The sequence below is a fragment of the Protopterus annectens genome, chromosome 8.part1, assembly GCF_019279795.1.
Source record: "Protopterus annectens isolate FY-2018-M chromosome 8.part1, PAN1.0, whole genome shotgun sequence".
Classification (NCBI taxonomy): Eukaryota; Metazoa; Chordata; order Ceratodontiformes; family Protopteridae; genus Protopterus; species Protopterus annectens.
The window spans coordinates 537,366,728-537,387,374 of NC_056742.1; the positions used below are offsets into that span (position 1 = coordinate 537,366,728).

A 20,647-nucleotide genomic window follows, 5' to 3' on the forward strand; every position below is an offset into this window, starting at 1 on the left:
GCGTGGCAAGAAAGACTGAAGAAAATGGCGTCGGCTGCATCTTTTATACCCCTGGCGCACGGACGTCAGGGAGGAGGCGACAGCAACCGACACCAGACCTAGACTTTGGAATTCTGGCCGACTGCAGGTAGCCTGCCAGCAGGATAACCCAAGAGTAATGACTGCAACAGTGAAACACTATGAACATCTCTGAGTGCATGGCCTTTAACTCAGACACTCTTCTTGCTGAAGTGATGGCTAGCAGTAAAGCGGTTTTCCAAGAGAGGAATTTTAACTCTGCTGTAGCAGCAGGCTCAAAAGGGGGAAGCATGAGCTTCTCTAGTACAATGTTAAGGTCCCAGGCAAGAGTGGGAGCTCTCCTTGGGGGTCTTAAATTGTTAGCTCCTTCTCAGGAACTGTTTGCTTAGAGGGTGAGAGAAGAGAGGTGGGCTCAGTATTGCAATGAGCTGAGATGGCAGAGGCATGAATCTTAATTGATGAGAAGGATAGGCCTTTGTGGAGCAGCTCTGCTAGGTAATCTAGGATTTGAGGCAAGGAGGGCACGGTTGTGTCCCTCCATTGAAACTGGCTCCAAGAACAGTATCTATTCCACTTTTCTGAATAGGATTTCCTAGTACTGGGCCTCCTGGCCTCAAGGATAACATTCAGCACCTGTTTGCTGAGGGTTGCTGGATGTATTCAGGGAATAAGCCAGGCTGCCAGGTTCAGAGTTTGCAGATGAGGATGCAAAACCTGTCCCTCCTGCTGGGACAGCAGAGAGGGGGTCTGATGTAGGTGCCAGGGTGGCACTGCTGTCAGACTGCAGAGGAGTGGGTACCACTGCTGGCGTGGCCAGTCTGGTGCAATAAAGATTGTCCTTGGCCTGTCCTGTCTGATCTTGAGGAGTACTTTTGGAAGGAGGGGCACAGGGGGGAAAGATATAGATTGAGAGGTTTTCCCATGTGAAGGATAACGCATCCACTTTCCAAGCTTGGCTGTGGGGAATTCTGGTGCAAAATTTGTTTATTTGATGGTTTTGGGGGGACGCAAAGAGGTCCACCTCTGGTGTCCCCCCACCTGTGTATTAGAAGTTTGAATGAGTTTGGTTCCAGTTTCCACACGTGTGAGTCCATTAGATTTCTGCTGAAGTAGTCTGTCAGTGAATTGTTTGCATGGCAGGAATTGAACTTGCAGGTGCACTTGGTTGCTTAATGATGTGTTCCACAGAGCCATGGCTAACCTGCAGAGTGGGTAGGAGTGAGTTCCTCCCTGCTTATGTAACTGTGATGTTGTCTGCCTTTATCAAAAGTTGTCCTGGCAGAATAAGGTATTTAAAGGCTGTCAGTGCATTCTGCACAGATAACATTTCTTTCTGATTGATATGCAGGTGAATTTGTCCTGGGCTCCATTTGCCTTGAATGCATTTGCCTGCCATGCAAGCCCCCCCATGCATAGTCTGATGTCTGTTGTCAGAGTCTGGATGGCAGGGAGCTGTGAGAAAGGGAGTCCCTTGTTGTGGTTACAAGCCTCTGCCCAAAGGAACTCTGTCATTAGGCAAGAAATGATAGGAATCACTGTTTCCAGGTTCTGGGAATGTTGACACCACAGAATTTTTAAGTACCACTGAAGTTTCATCATATGCAGTCTTGCATATGGAATCAGTAGAATAAATGAGGCCATGAACCCTAGGACTTGCAGTATTTTTCTTGCAGACAGCTGGGTTTGGGTGGCCAGTAGTTTGAAATAAGTTGTCAAATAAACCTGGTTTTCTGCAGTGAGGAATGCCAACTGGGAAGTTGTGTTCAAGCTTGCTCCCAGGAATACAATCTTTTGGCTGGGTACCAGATGTGATTTTTTTTCGTTGATGGTATAACCAAGAGAAGTTGGGAGTCTCGCTACAAATGTCAGGTGCTGAAGTAGCAATTCCTGACTGTCTACCTGAATCAGGCAATCATCGAAGTATGGGTAAATTTAAATATTTCTCTGCCTGCAGTAAGCAATGGCTGGAGCCAGGCACTTTGTAAATACCCTGGGTGGAGTAGATAAGCCAAAGGGAAGTGCAGAGAACTGATAGTGCATAGAGCCTGCCCTGAAATGTAGACATTTCCTGCAAGATTCCCTTATAGGGATGCGCAGATAAGCTTCTTTTAAGTTTAGGGTGACTAGCCAGAAGGCCTTGGCTAGCATAGGAAGGAGCTGCTGGAGCGTAAACATTTTGAATTTTGGTACCACCAGGAAGGTGTTTAGAGTTGACAGACCCAGAATAGGGCACCAAGAGTTCTCTTTCCTGGGCACCAGGAACAGCCTGGAGTAGAAACCCTGTCCCTTTGCTCTGCTGGCACAGGTTGAATAGCCCTGATACTGAAGAGAAAGTACTGGCTTTTGGGCCGCTGCCCACTGGTTTGCAGGAAGGTGTGGCAATCCGCTTGGGGTTGGCAGAGCGGAAATAGAATCTGTATCCCTGGGATACAATGTTTAAGACCCATCGGTCCTGGGTAATATACTCCCAGTTTTTTGCATGCAGGGTGAGTTTTCCTCCTAGGGGTGCAAGTACTTGGGCATGGCTGGGAAGAATTAAGGACAAGTCATTGTGAACTTTTTCCATAGGGGGGTGGCTTACCACTCCATTGTTTAGATCTGTGCATACCATGAGACTGTAGTCTTTGTGCTCTGTTGCCCCTGTGTTTGGGCTGAGAAGGTCTGAAAGGGACTGGAAAGGACCAGTTTTTTGAAGGCCAATGCCTAGTGAATCTAGGTGGCTGTACCCGTAAGAAATCTAAAAGTTTTGCATAGAGTTAGCTTTTTCCTCCAACTTTTTAAGAACAACTTCTGCTTTAGAGCCAAACAAACATTCTTAATTTGATGGAGCATCAAGTAATTTTGCCTTGACATGGTCTGGCAAGATTGGTTCCTTCAGCCAAGCATGCCTTCTCAGAATAGACCCAGTGACAGCAGCCCTGTAAGAAAGATGCCTCTAAGGCATCAAAACCACACTGCAAAGTATGTTTACTAACTTGGTTTGCAGAATGCATTAAGTCTTATAAATCCTTATTTTCTGCACAATCAGGAATCAACAACAATTTGTATTTAATTAGATTAATAATATGTTGCTGGTACTTCAACATGTGAAACTTGCAATTTACAGCCCTGATGGCAAGAGTTGCAGAGGTACATACCTTCTTACCCCATCTGTCTAGAGCCCTAGAAGCCCTGTCCGAAGGGGTAGGGTTTTGGCTGTAGAAGCCTTAATACCTTAAGGTCCCTGGGAAATGGTCTCTGGATCCACAGTGGGATTTTGAAACAGAAATTTGAGAGAGTCAGGTACTCTCTAGTATCGGTCAGGCTTCCTAGGAGCAGGTGGTAAAGTATCAGGGGTAAGGCTGGATTCCATGAAGACATCTACAATATTCAGGACAGGGGGAATAGCTAAGCAAGTCTAAAAATTCCCTGAGTCTCTTTTTAGACTGTGGGTAGTCCTGGCATTCCCAGCGGAAATGCGGGCAAGGTTTCACCAAAAGAAAGGTCCTCTGGGGGGGAGGTTGAGGGAACTGAATCCTCTGCATCTGAGTCCTCATAGGTAGATAAGGGCATGTCTTGGTAATCACAGGAGTCAGAGTCATCAGACTCATGGTCTGAAGAATCAGAAGGAAAATCAATTTGGTCTGGGGGGGGGGGGGCTTCCCCTAATTAAAGTAATAAGGTCTTCAGCCATTCTAAGCATTTGTTTCTGTGGCATGGGAGCTTGAGAATGTGTTTGGTCGTCAGTTTCCTAGGCGTAGTGCGAATTCTGGGCCTGAGAAATTCGGTAGATTTAGTCATTAATGAAGTAGTCGGTTTGATACGAACATCGGAAGGTCTGAATACACCCTCAGAAGCCGGTGCCTGCACAGCGGCTCTGGACCCATCCAAGGTAGAGATATCCACAGGTTCCATAGTGGAAGAAGCATCTCGCGGCATACCAAACTCCGAATGAGTCTCAGTAGAGGCCTGCAAATCTGTAGAAGCGGGTAACGAGCTGCGAAAGCGGCTCACTGAGTACTGGCGACTAGCTTAATGGAAGCGTCGTCGGCAGTTTTGGACCTATGTGGGCGGTCTCTGTCTTTATCTTTGCGTTTTTTCATAAGATCAGTAGTTAGACGGCTTTACCGAAGCCATTTCGGAATACGGAGAACGAGAGCAAAAGAATTTAGAGACAAAAATAGCCCGACAATGGATAGTTTGGGTGTTGAACAAGGCACAAAACCAACAGCAAGGGATGTCGTGGTCTGGGCCTAAACAGGTGATGCAGTAAGAATGAAAATCTCTGAGGTATTTGCTTTCCACAAGCAAGACAACTGTTAACTTTTTCTGACATCAGTTAGAGCAAGAAAAAAAAGGATCCCCAATGGGGTACTTAGCTTTAGAAGACTTCAGGTTTGAAACTCGAAAAACGAAAAATTCAGGCAGCTGCCGACTGGCACTTGGCAATTGGCAATTGCTTCGGGCTCCTGCACAGCAAGAAAAGCTGATGTAATGGCGTCGGCTGCATGTTTTATACCCCTGATGACCTGACGTCATGGATGAGGTGACAGCATCCGACGCAGAAATCCCAAGACTCTGGTATTCGGGCCGACTGAGGGCTACCTGTAGGCAGATAACCGAAGCTTGATGACTGCAACAGTGAATCACGAAGAACATATACAGGGTTGAAAGCCCAGATGTTCTCGAGACTGATGCCAAGTAAAAGGTACAGTAGAGATTCACAGAAACTGGTGAACTGCTGTCAAGGACTCTAGAACTGGAGGGTAAAGATTCCAATACAAACAAAAAAAAGTCTTACTAAGCAACTTTAATGGACGTGGCATGTAATCAATCCATGAAGGGGTTTCACCAGTACCACAATCAAAATCAAGTCTAAACAGGGAATAGTTTGAAAGGGCTTTGTTTTCAACCGCAGCCTGAGACAAGGAGGCCTAGACAGTACTTTCAGAAGAGAGGTGGAGTAATTCCCAACAAACAGGAATTACAATCTCCTGTGCAAAGTGAAAACTCTTTCTTTTTGAAGTGTTAAAAGAGTTGAAAGGAGATGTCACTGTAGAGGGGACTGGTGAAAAAACGTTCTAAAACAAAGTTCCCTTAGCTTTTTAACAACAGTAGTGGCCATAGTAAAAGAAGGGGATAAGTATTATAAACCCTTTGCTTCTTCACCTAAACTGTACGAAGAGACTTTACAGCAATGATGGCTACAAGTGTCTTCTTACTTCTGTGCTGAGTAGCTTCATTAGAAGGGACACAAATGACAGCTGGAACAGGTAGTGTGCCACTGACGGGGAAAAAGCTGTGCCACAAGCAAACCGAGTAAGTGCTGTACTCGTGTGTGTCGTCTTCTGGATGAGTCATTAAAATGAGGCTCCATCCGCATGAGTTGGTGGTAGCTCAGGTGGATGCCAAAGACACCACTGCACTTATCAAAAAGAGTAGGGGCCAAAACGAACTCGTTTATAACACATTTACAAATGTACAAATATACAGACATACAAATCTGTTTACACATATTCATAATTTCCTTTATAATTCTTTTTTCCATAACCACCCACAAGGAAGTTCCTTTGATGCCCTGGCCAAATTTCCCGTTGTAGTATAAATACCACCCCCCCCCCCCCCCAAGAGAGGCTAATAGCCTAGTGGGACTAACACGGTCAAAGGATAAATAAATAAAAAAATAAAATGTAGAGCACTGTGCAAGCCAAAGAATGTAAGAGACAGACTGGGGGTGGGGTGGGTGGGAAAGGGGTCAAGAAGCCTAGGATAGTTTTACCTCCTGAGCTGCCCCTAATACCGATGGCAAAACTCTTGCAGGTTACTAAAATGGACTACAAGCTCCTTAATAACTACAACAATGTCTTCAAAAATATATTTTTCTGTCTTTGTGAATACTTTAGTTGTTTTATTAATGTTAAATTATTTACTTGTTAATTGCTTGTATAAATTACTATGTTCTACTGATTATATGTTAAAAATCAATAAACGTTTAAAAAACAAATATATACATATTCTTCTGGCAAATGCATTTTGACCCTAAAGTGCAACAGTGACTATTCTCTGGGTTATAGTGATGTCTGGGCCTCTGGTTCATGTCAAGCTGAGGCTCTGGATAATACAGCCAACACTTAACACTGACCTCTTCATAACACTCACTTAAACAACATCATAACTGCATTTTGATTTCCTTAAGAGACTGCCTCAGATGGGAACAGAGTAAAAAGAGCTATGTACTCACCCTAACTTGGCATCTGTCTTATCCTAGGACACTATTCATCACTCTTAGGTCTTGGATCAGAACTGGCAACTTTTCACACAGCTTCCAGGCTTGAGCTCCTCCCTCTCCCATGATCCCTTACTGCCCTCTAACCCTCAGATCGAGTTTCCCCTAGACCTAGAAAACAGCAAAGGAAGACCCTAACCACCAGATTGGAAATCTCCACTTCATCTCGGCCCCACAGGACATGGGAAGGAAGGAAGAATAGTGATGAATAGTGACACAGGATAACACAGATGCCAAGTTATGTTAAGTACATAACTATCAGATGTTATCTGTGTCACTATTCCTCACTCTTGGGTCAGAGTCCCTAGCTAACCTAAATCTTGGGTGGCCTCAAGGAAGGACATGCTGAACAACTGTGGATCCAAAGGAAGCCCTATTCCTGGAGACAATGGCAAGCTTACGAGTAACATAGGTGTGAGGAGTAGACCAGATGGCTGCCGCATAAATCTAGCCTATGGAATGATGGGCCAGATAGGCATCTGACGTAGCCACAGATCTAGTGGAATGAGCACGGACTGGTCCTGGTCAGAAAAACCCTTACCCGAACAGACCAAAAAAAAATACATTTCGAAATCCAATGAGAAATACTAACCTTAAAAACCTCCCGACCCTGTCTGTTGAGATAAAAAGCTAAAAATAGCTAGTCCAATTTGCAGAAACTCTTGGTTCTATCCAAGTAGAATTGTAACTGTCTATGAACATCAAGAGTATGCAACACATTCCCCTTTACCGAAAAAGTTAGGGAAGAAACATGGCAACTGAACTGACTGACTCAAATTCGCCTCCGTAGCCATCTTAGGCATGAAAGAAGGATTGGTTCAGAGAGCCACTCTGTCTTTATGAAATACCACGCATGGCGGTTTGATAGAAAGAGCCTGCAACTCTGAAACCTTTCTTGCCGAAGTTAAGGCCACCAGAAAAGCAGTCTTCCATGACAAAAATTTCATATCGCAGGTAGCAGCAGGCTCAAAGGGACTCTCTGTAAGACTGCAGCACAAATGAAAGGTCCCAAGGGGAGAAGGGACTGCAGCACAAATGAAAGGTCCCAAGGGGAGAAGGATCTTCAACAGGAGGCCGAAGCAGAAAAACACCTTTCAAAAAAGCCTTACACAGATGAGAGGAAAAAATAGGTTCCTTGCCAACATGGAAATTAGTAATCACTGTCAGTTGCACTTTGATAGTAGAGAAACTAGCTCCATCTTGAAAAGGTGAAGACAAGGACAACAAGGTATCTGGAATGGGGGCAGAGAAAGGGTCCAGATTACACTGCTTAGCCCAAACTGAAAACCTCTTCCATTAACTCACATATACCTTTCTGGTGGATGCCTTTTGAGAGGCCGGGATAATGTTGCTGATGGGAGACTCAAGCCTGGACTGATTCAGGATTATGGGAAGTGGACAAAACATCCAGTCAGACAAAGTCTGAAGGTTGGGGATCGGAAGCTGGGAGGGGTGGGAAATCAGATCCCGAAGGGGATCCAGTAACCAAGGGAGTACTTCAGATGAGACTGTAGGAGGGGAAAACCACACCTGCAGAGGCCAAAAGACAGCAATGAAGATCAAGGTGGCCTTGAGGCGATGTGTTTTCTGGAGCACTCTGGGAATGAGAGGTACAGGAGGGTAAGCGTAAAGGAGACCCACAGGCCAATCGTTAACTAGAGAGTCCATGGGGGACTCCCCAACTGGGGTATCAAGGCGAAATACTGGCTGCATTTGTGGCTATGAGGGAAAGCAAACAGACTGCAGCACGGACAACCTGAGTGCAGGAAAATCTCTCACCACTGAAGGATTCAGGGACCACTTGTGAGGACTCAGGATGACCCTGATGAGTGTCTGCCAACACAATGGACACGCCTGGAATGTTCATTGCAAGAAGAAAGAGTCCCGAGGACATCGCCCATTCCCACACCCTCATGGCCAGGTGACAAAGCAGATAAGAGCGTGTGCCCCCCTTGCTTGCTGATGTACCACATCACTACCGTGTTGCCTGTGTGAACTTCAATGGTACCCAGAGGGAAGCAGTCCTGGAAAGCTTGCAATGTGAGAAGGACTGCTCTCATCTCCAATACATTTATGTGCAGTTTGGTCTCTGTGGAGGACCACGTACTGTCCCTACCCCAACAGGAAGCATCCAAGTTCACGGGGGGGGGGGGGACTGTCTGCCTGCTAGCAGGTCAGGAGACTGAATCCACCAAAGAAGACGACGCCTGCATATTGGAGGGAGACAGACTTAGGCAGTCATCGAATGACACAAAGACCACCACTGGACTGCTAGAGTCCACTGTAGAACCCTCAAGTAGAATCTGGCTAGCAGCACCAGACCAAATCGCCACTGCCATGGACCCTAAAAGCCCTGAGAATAAGATGGACCGGAAAACAAGTCAGGCCTAGCAGACATTGAACATGAGCTCTGATTAGGTGAACACGTCAGAGAGGGGCTCTGCAATCTCTGACGCAGTGTCCAGCTGAATTCCGATAAATTCCAAATTTTGGGATGGAATTAGATTTGATTTGTGCAGATTCACCAATTCCTAGCTGGTCAAATAGGTGGAGCACGTATCAAGTAGCTGTGGTCAGCTCATGCTTGGTGAGCTGCGAGGATCCACTCTAATCGTTGAGATAAGGAAACAACTGGAATCTCTGCAGTCTCAGGTGAGCTGAGACCATTGCCATGCACTTGGTGAACACCCGGGAGGGCTGTGGCGAGACCAAAGAGCAGGGTCCTGAACTGGTATTGATCAGCCACCATGTAAAGGCAGAGATGTCTCCTGCAACGCCTTTATTTTTAGGATAGCATGCATCCTGGAGATCCATGGAGCACATCCAATCGTCCTTGTGCAGAAGGGGCACAATGGACTAGACCGTGACCATCTGGAACTTGGACTTGACAGAGATGCAATACGTGGAGGTCCAGAATTGGAAGTAGGGTCCCAGTCGTCTTTGGCACCAAAAAGAAGTGAGAGCAAGTTCCACATTGTTGTTGTCCTGGAGGGACCTCTTGGATGGCTTTCTTTTGAAGAAGTTTTAGCCCTTCTTGCTGGGCTAGCTCCCACTGATGGGGTGGTGCATCGGTGAGGCACTTCCTGACTGCAGGGGGTGTCGGGGAAAAGGGAATACAATAGCCCCAAGAAATAATGTTCAGCACCCAGCGATCTCATGTAATATTTGCCCAGGCCAAAGGGTGAAGAGAAAAATGACCCCCAATTGCCTCCAGGGCAGGACAGTCAGGCAGCGCTTCAGGAGCGCTGGGAGGGCTTCTCAGAGAAGAGTTCCCTACAGCCTTGATTTTGCAGACCCCCTCTGCCCCTGGGGCAACATGTCTGCCATTGAACCCTCTCCTCAACTTCTCGAAGAGGGCTCGTCTTGAGCGCCTTGAAAAGCAGACTGTGAATTCTGAAAGCAGAATTTTCTAGTTCCCCGTTGAGTCTTAGAAAAGGGCCACTGGGGAATGTAGACAACTTGATTCCCACAGCCGACAAGGTCTCATCCTGTCCACTACTGGTGAGTGTTTCCTTGACTGTAGGACCAAAGAGGGTGGATCCATCAAAGTGGGTGTTGGTGAAAGACGCCTTAAAATACCCTGCAAACCTACAAAAGCGCAGCTAATTGTGGCGTCGAATGGTGATGCCTGTAGCTGCCGCTTGAGAAGCCCCCTCTGCAGCATTATAGATCAGCTTCATCAAGGAATTGGACAGGGAAGAAAGAGAAGATACCTTGGGGGTCACATTACTTATTTCCCAGGCAGGCAACCACTCAGACAGGGAAGTGGAAAGCTTCTTGACCAAGTTCCTCTGGAGGCGGATAAAATGTCCCAAGTAGTTAAACGCCCACAGACCAAAGGAAGCTGAGGGTAAGACCCTGGGCAATCGACAGGCATGGAAAGCAGACGGTTGATTTGGGGGATGAACAGATGTACTTTGCACCACCAACTCCTTTTTGGTGTTGGCAGCTCCACAATCGCATCAACTGGCACTCCCTTTGACCAAAACTGTCTGTCAGGAGAATTCTAATGTGTTGGCGTGTACCAGCTCCACAGTATCCGGTTCCTTTAAAGTCCTGCTGGCAATGAGGTCAATGAGTTCATTCACAAGGGATGGATGGACTCAGGAGGTAGATTGTCGCGTTCCAAAAGCTGCAGGAAGACAGACTCCTCAGAGGAAAGGGTGAGGGAAGACCATCCTCCAAGTTTTTCCAAGATGTCCCCAAAGGAGACATCCCCGGGCGGAGATCTGGTGGACCTGTCCCCTTCACAGAGGTCTGTATCCTTGGTGATGGACTCCATAGGGGAGTCTAGGTAACCTCCCTCTTGCATGACCTCTTCTGAGGTACCTCCTCTGAAGGGACTCGGGGGGAGGATTCAGAAGTGAGGGGAAAGCCAAGGGAGGAACTCCCACCTGAAGGCTAGATCGAGAGGCCTGACCAGGGACCTGAGAAGAGTCTGCTCTAGGGGGCTGGAGAAATCCCTGGAAGGCAGGGGGGAGGAAACTCCGGTGGAGGAAAATGTCTTATCTACTACCTGGAAGGCCGAAGGTCTGGAAGATGCCCCCTCCCCATTCCTGGCAGGCAGGCCCACCTAAAAAGAGGGAACAGAGCAAGCCAGCACCTCCTGGCCTCTGGACAGTACTGGCCCAAAGCTGTCGAAGGCCAAAGCACCAAAGGGAAGGGACTGGTCCAAAAAAAACATGACCAGAATCCTCACCCAAGGACTCTGGGGTGACAGGTCTGGCCCAGGACTCAGTCTGCCCAGGGGAAGGACAGGCAGAGGAAGTCAGGAACTTAGGCAGGGTAGAGACAGAATGGGCTATAGATGTCCCCATCTCCTCCTCAATGCATCCTAGGACCTGGAAGTATGAAACAACCTACATCAGACAAGAAGGGGGAAAAAAGTAGGAGAAGAGCCCCTGGCCAGAAGGGCAAGCGGCCCCAACCCAATCTAAGCCTTGAGGAAAGACATCATCCTGTCCATATCGGAGGGGAGCAAGCTCTTGGAAGATCTAGATGAAATAGAGGACCTTGCCAGGGATGGATGTCTGGAGCCCAAGGACCGCCCATGCCTCTCCGGAGATCAGCTTCTGCGATTGGAAGCAGAAGGGGACTGTGGCAGGCCAGAACCCAAAGGGTAGTCCTCTACAAGAAGGGTGGGATCAGTTATAGATCTCAGATCCGACTGCCTCAGATCCAAGAACAAATGAGGAGCTGAGTGTTTGGACCCCCATATGACTCTGATCCAAGTGAGTCGGATCTGTGGTAGGTCCAAAACTGGTTGGATAAGAGGCCCTGGATCAGGGTGTAGACTCCCCGCAACCTCGAATCCGAAGGCCTCAGAGCAGAAGCCTTGGATCCAGAGGTAGAGTTCCGAGACCTAGGATCTGAGGTTGCCGGATCCAACAAAGCCATGGCTGGAGTCAGAGCTGAGGAAATGGTAGCCAACAGCCTGGCCTTCTCAGAGGAAAATGACTGCAGGAGAGGAAGCCTTCCTCTTGTGGTCTGAGGGTCCAGGCTTGATGAGAGACTGGGCCAATGGATCCCCTTGGACCAAACCCTTCAATAAAAGCTTGTTCCGGCGCTCGACCAAAGCCCTGGGGTTGACTGTAGCAGAAATGTTGCATTCAACCTCCAGGTGGTCGGCACCAAGACAATAAAGCCACTCCTCATGCTTGTCAAACATGGGTATCTTCCGACCACACGAGGAGTGCCTTTTAAAACCATCTGGTTTGTCCGACATAACTAACGTAACCCAAGCAACAAAATCAAAGTGACACTCTGAAATCGCTAACCAAGAACTAATGCCAAGGACAACTGGAATAGACTAGTAAAACACAGTAGAAAACAATTAAGGAGGAACGACTGCACTAAAAGCATATGAAAAAAGGGAGCCAAAACCACAACAACTAAAAAGCACAAATGGGAGGGGAGGGATAAAATAGACCAAGTCAGGAGGGCAAATAAACTACTAGACAACTACAATCTAACTAGAAACAGAGAAATTTAGCCAAAGGAATAATTTTTAAGCACTTATCCACACTGGAGATTCGAGCCAGTAGAAATCACATCTTAAGCTGAGCACGGAATATGAGATCTGAGAGGTTAGAGGGCAGCAAAGGGTCACGGAAGTGGGAGGAGCTCGAGCCTGGAAGCCATCTGAAAAGGAGGGTAAGGAATAGTGACATGGATAACATCAGATTCAGCCAATACTTGGCTGTAGTTCACAATTCATGGATAGCTGCTGCACTGAATTTAGCCACCCATCAGCATGAAGAGCTTGCACCTAATGTGCTCCACTTAACATCAATCTAACTTGATCTTAGCAAATGCAATACATACATTTGAATGACTGGACTACAAGATCACGCAGAACCTGCTCAAAAATCAACTATCAGCGATGCAGTATAACAAAAGGAAATCACAAACAAAAGGCAGCATCCTTGTCTAAGACCTCTGCTGCATTATGTTGTAGAGTGGCATTCCTAGAGGCTGTGATGTGGTGTTTCACCACTAGTCTTCTTGCCCAAAAGGCCTTGTCACTCCCTCAGTGTGCCAAGGCTTCCCCCTCAGTGTGTCAAAGCTGCATAAATGTTTTGTGGATGAAGTTTATGAGATTAGGTAGTTACCCCCCTTTCCACAAAGGATTTTTCCATAGCACACTGACCAGTCTTACCAGAGTTTACGCATCTCAGCTTTAAGGAGTCTGTCTAAGGGTTTATCATTACAGCCAACTTTCCACTTAAATTTCAATAACAAGTTAGTTTCCCAGTTAACCAATCTTCCATTAAGTTAGGGAGGTCTCTGTGTTAAGACAAATGAATTCCCACCCATCCTTAAAGTACCGCTTAACTCAAGGACAACCTGGAAAACAGGCATGTTTGATCTTCCCTTTTAAAAGGGATTACTGAAACAAATGGTAACTGTGCAGGTGCATTCCAACTGGACATGCAACTGTATCAGCCTGGATTTAGATCAACATATGCAGTACTGAGTTCACCCTTACATAAGATGCTAGGAATGTCATCCTGGCAGTTACACTGTAGCCACCACAACCTCTTGGAAGCTTCCAAAACCAAGGACCACAAACACCTTCAGTCCATGTATGGCTCATCTAAAGAACAAATGTAATGATAGGGACTAGGCACACATGTCAGTGGTACACTGAAAAGTGAAGGAATCCACTTCTTTAGTCTATGTATACAACTTAAAAAAGCAAGTTTTTTGCTATCTAATTAAGCTAAGACATTCTCATATACCAACTGTTAACAAAATGGTACAAAAGCCATTTCAAAATTCTTACCTTAAGCTGACCTACTACCATACTCAGTACACAGCCCTCAGCCGTGGGCTGGTGGTCTGCCGACGTTATGCTGTGTTGAATTTCATGAAAAGGAAGGCTCTAAACAAAATGCAAACAAGTAAGAAAATAATCTTCATATAGAATAACACCATTAATTTTTTACAAGTATGAAAGCTTCTGCACTTCAGCAAATACCAAGTATTAACAGCATCCCTCCTTGGAAGGTTTCTTAAAGTCACTTTCATTCTGGATGAACAGGGATGCACATGAAGAAAAAAATATTAAGGTGTCTGCTTAGTTTTTGAGCTAAGTATAAAGCAATACATTCCTTTTCAGGCACAATAACAAACAGTTTAGGACAAGAAAATACACACAGAAAAAAACAAGCATATCCAACTCAAATACCTAAGAAAAGATAAAGGTATCTTAATACCACATGGCAACTTCTACAGAGTCACTTCCTCCAAAAAAATTTCAAGAGTCTCCTTTTAAATGCAATCTGAACACTTTTAACATTTCGCTTAACTTTTCTTCTACTTTTCCTGATGAGTCACTGTACAGGAAAGTAGAACTAACTTTGCTTTTCCTAGCCTGAAGCCTGAATTTTTATTTATTTAATTTATTTGGGGGGGGGGGGGGGTCGCCACAAATTCCAAAATGAAGATGTACAATATCTCTACTACATCTTGGATCTAATTCAAGGCTTACTCCCGGTGGACTATACCAGGAGAAACTGATGTAAGCTAGCAATGAAACATCTCAACTGTTTTCAGCTGCCCAAGGGAATCAAGCTTTATAATGAGACTAGTTATGTATCACGGAGTTTGTCATCCTATCCCACAGGAAATCCAGAGAACCTTCTTCTCCACTGCTTAAACTATATTCCATCAGTCACTTTCAAGTAACTATAGGAATGTACAATGACCAGTAACCAGCTTTACAATGGAGCACTACTCTTGAGTCCAGCGTCCTTAACACAGCAGCATCTCTCTATGTGTTTGCCTAACTCCCACTTGCCACCTCTCCAGGGAGGGCCAACTGGATACATTAATTCCTCCACTAAGGGCAAAAGTTGTCTAGGTGTTGTCACTTCATCTCAAGTGGAAGTTTAACTGCAGCTTACTAACATTTCTGTGAAAGACATGCTCACCAGTAAAGGACTCTCGAGGTGCGGCAACCCTAAAAATTCATATGGACAAATGTAGAGCCCCAAGCAATACAAGCTTTATACCCCACCCCCACCCCCGGTTTAAAAATTAAAACAGTCTTACAGTCACCGTTTATGTCATACCGCCATATAAACTAGTTTTTGCAATAAAGGTAAGGATGCATCTACCTTTAACTAATGGTAGCAAGTCACTCTTTAGAAAAGTAACATATCAGACAAAGGTGCTAATCCTTTAGCAAACCACTCAGCAGTGACAGAGACAGCTGAAAAGTACAGTTTTGTACCTACCATAAATGTAGATGTCCGAATTGGATAGCATCTGCAGTCATAACAACTGGGTTGTCCTGTCGTCAGGCAGCCCTTCAGTCGGCCGGATTCCAAAGTCCGGGTCCGGCTTCGGCTGATGTCGCACTTCACCCGACGTCATCTCTGTTGGTCTTCGGGTATAAAAGCATCAGCCGACGCCATTTTCTTCAGTGTTTCTTGCCCCAGATGCCAGAAGCCCTATAGAAGGCTAAAAATTTTGGATAGATGCCAATGTTTCCAAAAGATAGAGGTAAACAAAAATAAGCATGTATGTACATAAATACAAACAAATACACCATGAAAGAAATCCCCCCACTAGCTAGCTATTAGAAGGGTAAACACCCTAGGAGTACCACAGAGGGAAGGAGGGAGGGTAATCCTGACTGCAGATGCTATCCAATTCGGACATCTACATTTATGGTAGGTACAAAACTGTACTATGTCCTTCATGGATGCATCTGCAGTCATAACAACTGGGTAGAATACCATAGCCAACTAGGGGAGGAGGATAAAAGTAGATTATGGTGTGTTTAGGATCCCTTGCAGAACAGCAGTGGCAAACCCTGCTCGGGATCTGGAATATAGAGGTAAATTATAATGCTTGGCAAATGTATGCACGGAGGTCCAAGTAGCCGCCTCAATAATGTCTTTGGTAGCCACTCCTCGTAAGAAGGCTGTGGTAGTGGCTGTTGCCCTTGTAGAATGAGGTCTTATGTTCTGTGGAATTGGTTTTCCATGGAAGGAGTAACAGAATCGTATGCAATTTCCTATCCATTTGGAGATTGTCTGTTTGGAAATAGCTTTTCCTTCCCTTCCTGTTGCATAGGCTACGAAAAGTTGGTCAGTCTTTCTGCTATTTTTTGTTCTGTCCAAGTAGTAGCGTAGCTGTCTATGTACATCCAGGGTATGCAGTATTCTTTCCCCTCTGTTTTGTGGGTCGGGAAAGAAGGTAGGTAGGTGGATTGCCTGGTTTAAAGACACTCTGGATACCACCTTAGGCATAAATGTAGGATTAGTCCTCATGGACACTCTATCTTGGTGGAAGATTAGAAAGGGTTGCACTGCCATTAAGGCCTGTAGTTCTGAAACCCTCCTTGCTGAAGTAATTGCCAGTAGGAAAGCAGTTTTCCATGACAGGTGTTGTAGGTCTGCTGTTGCTGCTGGTTCAAAAGGTGATAGTGTCAATTTTTCTAGCACAAAGTTAAAGTCCCAAGCTGGCAATGGTGGTCTCCTTGGAGGCTTTACATTCTTGATTCCTCTGAGGAACTGCCTGAGCAAAGGGTGTGAAAAAACAGGTGGATCAAAGCTGTATTCTGCTGAAATAGCTGATGCATGAATCTTGATGGAGGAGTAGGACAGGCCTGAATGAAGTAGTTCGGCCAGATACTCCAGAATGTTAGGCATATCTACGTTTGATACATCTTTTCCTCTTTCAGAACTCCAAATGACAAACCTTTTCCATTTCCCAGCATAATTCCTTCTAGTTGAAGGCCTGCGTGCTTCAAGAATAATGTCTTTAACTCTTTGTGAAAGTTCTGTATTAGCAGCTGCTATGTGATGTTCCATGCAGTCAGTTGCAGCGTTTTTAGGTTTGGATGCATGGTGCTGAAGTTGTTCTGAGTTAGCATCAAAGGCATCAGGGGTATTGGCCACATATTGTTCCGAGACATGCTCCTCAGCAGTGGATACCAATGCTGTCTTGGCCAGTTTGGAGCTATCAGGATTATCCTTGGACGTTCCTCCTTGATTTTTAGTAGTACTTTGTGTATCAAGGGAAGAGGTGGGAATGCATATGCTGTTAGGCCTTTCCAGCTGAAGGAGAGCAAGTCCACTTTCCATGCTAGTGGATGGAATGTCCTTGTGCAGAATTTTTTGAGCTGGTGATTGAAAGGTGATGCGAATAGATCTATCTGAGGCATTCCCCATTTCTTCGAGATGGTCTTGAAGATATCCGGGTGCAGCTGCCATTCGTGGGCATCCGATGTGGTCCTGCTTAACATACCTGCTAGAGAGTTTTCTTTTCCTGGCACAAATATTGCCTGTAACTGGATGTTGTAGCTGAGTGCCAGGGTCCACAGCTCCAAAGTCATTCTGCATAGGGGGTAAGAATGAGTGCCTCCCTGTTTGTTGATGTACCACATGACTGTGGTGTTGTCTGTCCTTATCATCAAGTGGTCCTCCTTGAGAAATGGTCTGAACTTTTGGATTGCCAGTTTTACTGCCAGCATTTCTTTTAGGTTGATGTGCAGGTGAAGTTGGTCCTGTGTCCACAATCCTTATGCGCATTTGTCCAGCATATGCGCCCCATCCTAGGTCGAAGCATCTGTTGTGATGGTCTGGCTTGCTTGACCCTGCGAAAGGGCAGGCCTGGGTTTGACTGGCATGCCTGAGCCCACCATAGGAACTCCTGTTTTAAGCATGGTATTAGTGGGATTTCCGTTTCTAGGCTGTGTCTGTGTTGGGACCATAAATTCTTTAGGTACCACTGTAGTTTTCTCATATGTAGTCTGGCAAATGGAACCAAGATTATGCATGATGCCATGAAACCCAAGGCCTGCAGTACCATTCTTGCTGTTAACTTGTTCAGTTTTGTTAGTGCCAAGAAGTAAAGAGGGAGTTCTTTTTGTTTTTCTGTAGTTAGGAATGCCATTTGTCTTACTGTGTCCAATTCCGCTCCCAGGAAAGTCCTTGTCTGGGATGGTATCAGTCTTGACTTTTGTAAATTGACTGTGTATCCCAGTGCTTGAAGCAAGTAAATGACCCTTTGTAAATCTGTTGTCAGCTTGCTTTTGTTATCTCCTTGTATCAGGCAGTCGTCCAGGTATGGATAAATTTGAATTCCCTGTAGTCTGCAATGGGCGATTACTGATGCCAGGCATTTTGTGAATACTCTGGGCGCAGTAGATAAGCCAAAGGGCAATGCTGAGAATTGATAGTGCTCTGATCCTGCAAGAAATCTGAGGTATCTTCTGCAGATTGGTCGAATGGGGACGTGCAGGTATGCCTCCTTGAGATCTAGAGTTACCAGCCAACACTCCTTGCCCAGCATGGGAAGAAGTTGCTGTAGGGTCAGCATTTTGAATTTTGGGACAATGATGTAAGTATTCAGGGTGGACAGGTCTAGAATTGGTCTCCAACTTTTTCCTTTCTTGGAACTAGGAATAGTCTGGAGTAGAACCCCTTTCCTTGCTCTGCTGTTGGCACTTTCTCCACAGCTCTCATGTTTGCTAACTCCATTATCTGTTGTAGAGCCTCTGTCTTTTGATTTGGAGGTAGATTTGGCATTCCTCTTTTGTCTGGTAAAGTGTGGAAGTGGAACCGGTAACCTTGATCTATGGTTCGTAAAATCCACTTGTCCTTTGTTATGTGGTGCCAGTTTTTTGAAAATAAGGTTAGCTTTCCGCCTAGAGGAGCTGCTATTTGTTCCCTGGTAGGCGGGTTTAGGATTAAGTCACTGTGGCTGTGTTGATGTAGTGGCAGGTGTTGAGTCTGTGCCTCTGTTGTTACCTTGCCACTGTCGTCCTTCTGTAGGCACCTCCTCTGGATTGGTTTCTGCCTCTGGAACGTCTATTCCTGCCCCTTTGAGGTCTTGTGGAGTCAGGAAAGGACCAATTTTTGGCAGGCCAGTTCCTGCTAAACCTTGGGGTTGAACCTGCAAGAAATCTTTAACTGTCTGGACTGATTTTGCCTTTTCTTCCATTTTCTTCATAACCTGCTGGGCAGGTGTACCAAACAAACTTGTTTTATCCATAGGAGCATCTAGCAATTTAGATTTAACATGATCCGGTAAAGCTTGCTCCTTTAGCCATGCATGCCTTCTAATTACAGTGCCAGTCATGGCTGATCTAAATGAAGCCTCCAGTGCATCATAGCCACATTTTAAAGAGTGGTTACTAACTTGCTGTATGTTATTTACCATTTCTAATACATATTTCTTATCAAGAGATTCATCAGTGGTTAGCTTTTAGTTAACTGATCAAGCATAAACTCTTGGTATTGTATCATGTGAAACTGACAGTTTAAAGCTCTAGCTGAGAGAGTGGCTGAAGTGTAAACCTTTTACCCCATCTGTCTAATGACCTTGCTTCCCTTTCAGAAGGAACAGGGTTTTTAGCTATGGTCGCTGCTACTGCCTTGGGACCCTGGGAAATAGTTTGGGGTCTGCAAGAGGGGCCTTGTAAAGGTGGTGATGAGTATCTGGCACCCTGTAAAATCTGTCTGGTTTGGCAGGGGCTGGGGTAAAGAATCTGGAGCGGAGCAGACATCATTGAAAGCATCATCCACCACAGAGAGAACAGGAGGTATAGCTAAGGGCCTGTGCTGTGGAAGGTGCAAAAGGTCCTAAGTCTTTTCCTGGAGTCTGAAAAATCCTGTTGCTGCCATTGGAACTGTTCTCGCATGGCATGCAAGGTTTCCCCAAAGGAGAATTCTTCTGGTGGGGAAGCAGCTGGAATGGATTCTTCAGCATCAGAATCTTCAAAATTGGAGAAAGGAGCCTCTGGCTGGTCAGTTATGTCTGATTCATCAGCAGAATCATCAGAGGACACTGGCTCATGGGGCTCTGCCCTAGGTCTCTTCTCTGGGGGCTGAGAGGCCCTGTCTGGGTGAGATTGAGATCCTCTAATCAATGAAATTAAATCTTCTGCCAAAGTAAGCATTTGAGAACTGGAAGAGGGCCTGGTTGAGGGGGGTTTAACAGGCACTGTTTTAGTAGTCTTGGCTGCTTTAGCCCTGGCGAAGGCCTTAATGGACATGGCTGCTGGAGGCCTAGCAGCACCACGTGCTGGGGTAGAGACATCCAAGGGAATGGTGTCTGATAAGTCAGTGGTAATCACCGTAGTGGGTAAAATTTCTGAGGCCGATTCAAGAGTGTTAGCAGGGACCTCAGTTGTAGAGATAGATTCAGCTGTATTTAGATCAGTTTTCTCGGTTTCGGCCGAAACAGAGACACTCGCGGTTTGCTTAACCATGGTTTCGGCCGAAACCGTGGACCGCGAGTGTCGGTCTTTTTCTTTGCGTTTTTTGGCAGAATGCGTAGTCGGAGGATCCGACGGCATAATGTACGCAAAATCAGAACCGAAAAACTGTTCTGCAAACTCCGATCGACGTCTAAGCGTTCGTCGGTTGAAAGAAGCACAGGACGAACAGGCTGCTACGTCGTGGGCTGGGCCTAAGCAAGGCAGGCAGTAAGAGTGGAAATCTTTATGAGGTATTTGTTTCCCACAGGTTAAACAATTATTAACTTTTTCTGACATCGGCTGAGGCAAGAAAGAGTCCCCAACGGGGTACTTAGCTTTAGAAGTCTTCGAAGTAGTATTCGGTAGAAGTAATCTCTGGATCCGACCGACCGGCACTTGCGAACAGCTTCTGCTTCGGGCGCCACGCGGCAAGAAAGACAGAAGAAAATGGCGTCGGCTGATGCTTTTATACCCGAAGACCAACAGAGATGACGTCGGGTGAAGTGCGACATCAGCCGAAGCCGGACCCGGACTTTGGAATCCGGCCGACTGAAGGGCTGCCTGACGACAGGACAACCCAGTTGTTATGACTGCAGATGCATCCATGAAGGACATCAGTTTAATCAAAAAAGCGATGCAATGCTTCC

General features: G+C 45.9%; 1 protein-coding gene across 1 annotated transcript in view; it reads right to left on the minus strand.

The window, feature by feature from the left end:
- NUTF2 (nuclear transport factor 2) overlaps window positions 1-20,647 on the minus strand; it is a 368,686-nt gene that overhangs the window by 232,265 nt on the left and 115,774 nt on the right. Inside the window, exon 3 of the mRNA XM_044081652.1 lies at window positions 13,569-13,667. Coding sequence (XP_043937587.1) covers window positions 13,569-13,667 — 99 coding nt within the window. The remainder of the gene's footprint in view (window positions 1-13,568; window positions 13,668-20,647) is intronic.